Source organism: Vidua macroura, chromosome 6 (assembly GCF_024509145.1).
Source record: "Vidua macroura isolate BioBank_ID:100142 chromosome 6, ASM2450914v1, whole genome shotgun sequence".
In the NCBI taxonomy this organism is placed as follows: domain Eukaryota; kingdom Metazoa; phylum Chordata; class Aves; order Passeriformes; family Viduidae; genus Vidua; species Vidua macroura.
In genome coordinates, this window is record NC_071576.1 from 10,771,634 (window position 1) to 10,775,567 (window position 3,934).

Genomic DNA, 3,934 nt, shown 5'->3' on the forward strand with positions numbered 1-3,934 from the left:
CACACCGGACATCCAAATCAATGGCAATGTCCTAGCAACAGCTAGAAAAGGATTTGGGATTCTCATCAGGGCATCCCCCAGAGCAGGAGGCACGCAGAGATGCGGTGGGTAGCACTGCCATCAGCAATGGGCAGCAAGGCACGGGCAGACACAAAGGAAGGGCTGTAGAAGCAGCTATTTTTAAACCATTTCTTTCGGTCCTGCACTTTGGTAAGAATTATCCCATGGCTGCAGTGATAGGATGTGACTGACAGGTCAGTGCTCTGGTGGTAGCAGGGAGTGGCGAAGCGGCTGCCTTTAATGGGTTTTCACCTGGAATCGGAAGCAAGCAGCGAAAGAGGATTTTCTGTGCCCTGGCTGACATCCAAGACGCCAGGAGCCATGGTGGATCCACAGGGATCCTCGGATGACGAATTGTGCTGACAAACACTGGACGTAATTCTCTCCGGCAAAGCAGATCAGTGGATGTTATCCTTCTTCTATTCTCTTCCCTCGGATGTGATCAGCAAGAGTTTTTAAGTGTGACAGTGGCGTGCAGTGTCCTGCCCAGCTCCCCCACCTGCCTGCACCCCCTCACACGGATCCCCAGGGTTTGCTGTGAGCATTGCTGGGCAGGGAAGAAGTTACAAAGCAAAGCAAACACAGCTTAGGCATTGTTTCCCTGGCTGAATGGTGGTTCAGAAGAGGCACAACAAAGGGGGTGGCTGTTCCTCGCCAGCTTCTTACTCATCGTGGTCATCAGGACAGTTGGTAGCGTGATGTGATCTCCCTTCCTGCCTCCCTGAGCAGCTTCACAGAGAGGGCTGCAGGGAAGCAGAGCATTTCAGCCCCTGTCTGGTAATCCCCCTCCGTGTGCACAAGCGTCTCCCATTCCAGCAGCAAACAGCAGCAGAGGGACAACTCCAAGGACAGAGAAATCAGAGCTGTGGCCTGTGAACCCATCAACAACTGGCATTGCCCACCTGCAGATGCCAGAGACTCTGATCTTCCTGATTGAGAGGACAATGGCTGCAAGAGGGGGAGACACTGGGGCCAAACACACAGAGGAAGAGGGAAATAGTCTCAGGGGGTCAAGGATGGAGCAGATCCCAGTATTTGCTACCAGTAAGGAGGCCTTAGGAGAGAGCAGATCCCAGTAACACCAGCGCTTGCTTTCCTAGTGTGTGACCGTACATATGCATTTTAGAGCCAAGGGACTCCAGGTGCCCAAGGGAGTCCCTGGTGCGGGGCTGCAGACAGTGCTGGGCTCACCCCATGTCATGAACATCTCCTTGCTCTTCTGTAGCCCAAACCTGACAGGTGCCTGTCAGAAGGAATGGCTGCGGGCAAATGTCACTCTCTGGAGACGTCCTAGAGACACAAGTTTAGCAACAAGCACGTGTGCACACACGTGTGCTGGCCGAAGGGCAGTGCCAGGCCCCAGCCCGAGCCACCCACGGGGGCCAAGAACTGGCATCGGCCAGGCTGGGCCCTGCCAGGGCGGGCACGGGGGTGTGACACCGCCTGCCCCGGCACACGTGTACCCGGGCACTGCACGTCTGCAGCCTCCCATGCCCAGGAGGCCGGGTGTCCCACAGCCCCTGGGCACAGGCCCGCTGTGGCCCAGATGCCATGTGCCCTTGACCCATGTGTTCTGATGTGCCCCGGATCCTCCAGACTCAGGATCCCATGCCCTCGGGATTCTGCACCCTCTGCTCTCTGCATCCCTTAGTCCCAGGGCCTCACACCCCCAGGACACCATGTACCTGGACTCCATACCTTTGGGACCCCAGGCCCCCGCACTGCTGGGACCCCATATCCCTGGGACCTCATACCCCAGGCAACCCCGATCGCCACACCCCCGGTACCCCACACCCCCATACTCCAAGAACCCCATATCCCTGTGACCTCCTGCTCCTGGAAGCCCCGATCCCTACGCCCCCGGGACCCCCATGTCCCCCGCCCCCGCCCCGCGGCATTCCCGCCCCGCCCCCGCGGGACTCCGAGCCCTCAGCCAAGTTTCTTGGAACTTTGCCTCCCGTGACGCACGCGCCGGCGCCGGGCCCCATCCTCCCGGCGCAGCCAATGGGCGGCCGGGGCGCCGGGGCGGCGGCCAATGGGCGCCGGCCGGACAGTTCCCCGGTCCTGACCGACCTTCACCGCCCGGGCGGGGGGGGCCGATAAAAGGGCCCCGCGGCGGCGCGCGGCGCTCCCGCCTCCGGCCCCTCCACTGCGGCGGACACGGCACGGGCGGCACCGGCGGGAAGGTGAGCGCCGGGAGCGGGGGGAGGGAGACAGGCCGTTCCCGTGTACCGGGCCCCGTGCACCAGGGATATGGGCGTCCTGTGCACTGCCAGGAGGCCGTTCCCCTGTACCAGGTCTCCGTGCACGGGAATAAGGGTGTCCGGTGCATCGCGGGGAGGCCGTTTCCCCGTACCGGGTTCCGTGCGCCAGGGACATGGGCGTCCTGTGCGCTGAGGGGAGGCCGTTTCACGGAGAGCCCCGGGAGCGGCTCTCCGTGTACTGGGGACACGGGTGTCCCGTGCAGCGGGAGCAGGGACGGACGGCGGGAGGAATAGCGATCCCGTGCTCCGGGGTACGGGTGTCTCCTGCACCGGGGTGTCGCGCCGGCTCGCTGTCCCCCGCGCCGGCGGGGAAGCGGGCGGGCCAACCCGGCGAGCCCCGGAAGCAGCCCGGGGAGCCCCGGCCGCCCGGCACTGACCGCCCGTCCGCTCCCGCAGGTCCGGGCCGATGGTGGGAGGCAGCCCCCGGCGGAGCCCGGCCGCACGCCATGCCCTGGAGCGTCCGCTGGGTCGGCGGCTGCGGCGCCCAGTCCCAGAAGCAGTGCAAGAAATCCTCCTTCGCCTTCTACCAGGCGGTGAGGGACCTGCTGCCCGTCTGGTTCCTGGAGGACATGCGGACCATGGAGGCCTTCCACTGGGAGGACGGGGGCAAGGTGAGCGTGTACTCGCCCTCGGAGGCGCTGCTCTACGCGCTGGTGCACGACCACCAGCCCTACGCCCGGCACCTGCTCACTAAGTTCCCCCAGAGCGCCCTGGCCGTGCCCAGCCAAAGCTTCAGCTGCTGCCAGTCAGCCCCGCACCTGGCCATGGCCGTCCGCTACAACCGCGTGCGGGTGCTCTTCCGAATCCTCAAGGCCCTCCAAGCCTTGCCCCCGAGTGACAGAGCCGCCCACCTGGACCGCCAGGGCTGCAGCCGCGTGGAGGGCGGCAAGACAGCCTTGCACATGGCCTGCGAACTGGTGCGGCCCGAGTGCCTGCTCCTGCTGCTGGGGCACGGCGCGGCGCCCTGCCTGCAGGACAGTGCTGGGAACACCCCCCTCGACACCCTGCTGCAGCAGATCTCCCACATGCCCGCAGCTAACATGCGTGCCAAGCTCCTCTGCCTCGACTGCCTCTTCTTCTTCGTGCCTCAGGACCTCAAGTTTGCAATGAAACAGCAACTGTTGGACAACCGGCAGCAGTGGCAGGACCTCCTGGGAGAGAACAGGTTCCAGTGCCTGGTGGGCTTAGCTCCCCCATCACTGTTTGTCAGAGCCATGCGTGTCTTGATCAGGACCATTTCACCTGAGCACTTCCCAGAGGCTCTGGATAATCTGCCTCTGCCTCATTTTCTAAAGCCTTTGGACTTGAAACTGGAGAGCTAGAGGGGTGGTATGAGAGCCTATTGTGGTATGAGAGCCTCCTGCTCACCTGACAGAAATAGACTTGTGCTAAAAATGTATCATTATACAAAGCTGCTAATGCAGTGGCCAAGTATCTGTTTTACTGAGAACAGTATTTTTTAAAAGAACTGTATCTGGCACTTTACAATATATTTTATTTAAAAATCCTTGTGAGGTGAGGGCCATGCTGCATTTTATAAAGATGTTCTATGGCATGTACAAATGAGGGTATGGGGAAGAACATATTTGTAAATACATCTGAATAAATCA

At 61.4% G+C, this 3,934-nt stretch overlaps 1 protein-coding gene across 1 annotated transcript; it reads left to right on the forward strand.

Annotated features, from left to right (window-relative positions):
* The first annotated feature begins 2,167 nt into the window (after positions 1–2,167).
* On the forward strand, positions 2,168–3,934 carry ANKRD9 (ankyrin repeat domain 9). The gene is made up of 2 exons (XM_053980976.1): positions 2,168–2,246; positions 2,721–3,934. Exon 2 carries the CDS (start codon positions 2,771–2,773, stop codon positions 3,644–3,646), a length of 876 nt encoding a protein of 291 aa, XP_053836951.1. The 5' UTR covers positions 2,168–2,246; positions 2,721–2,770; the 3' UTR covers positions 3,647–3,934.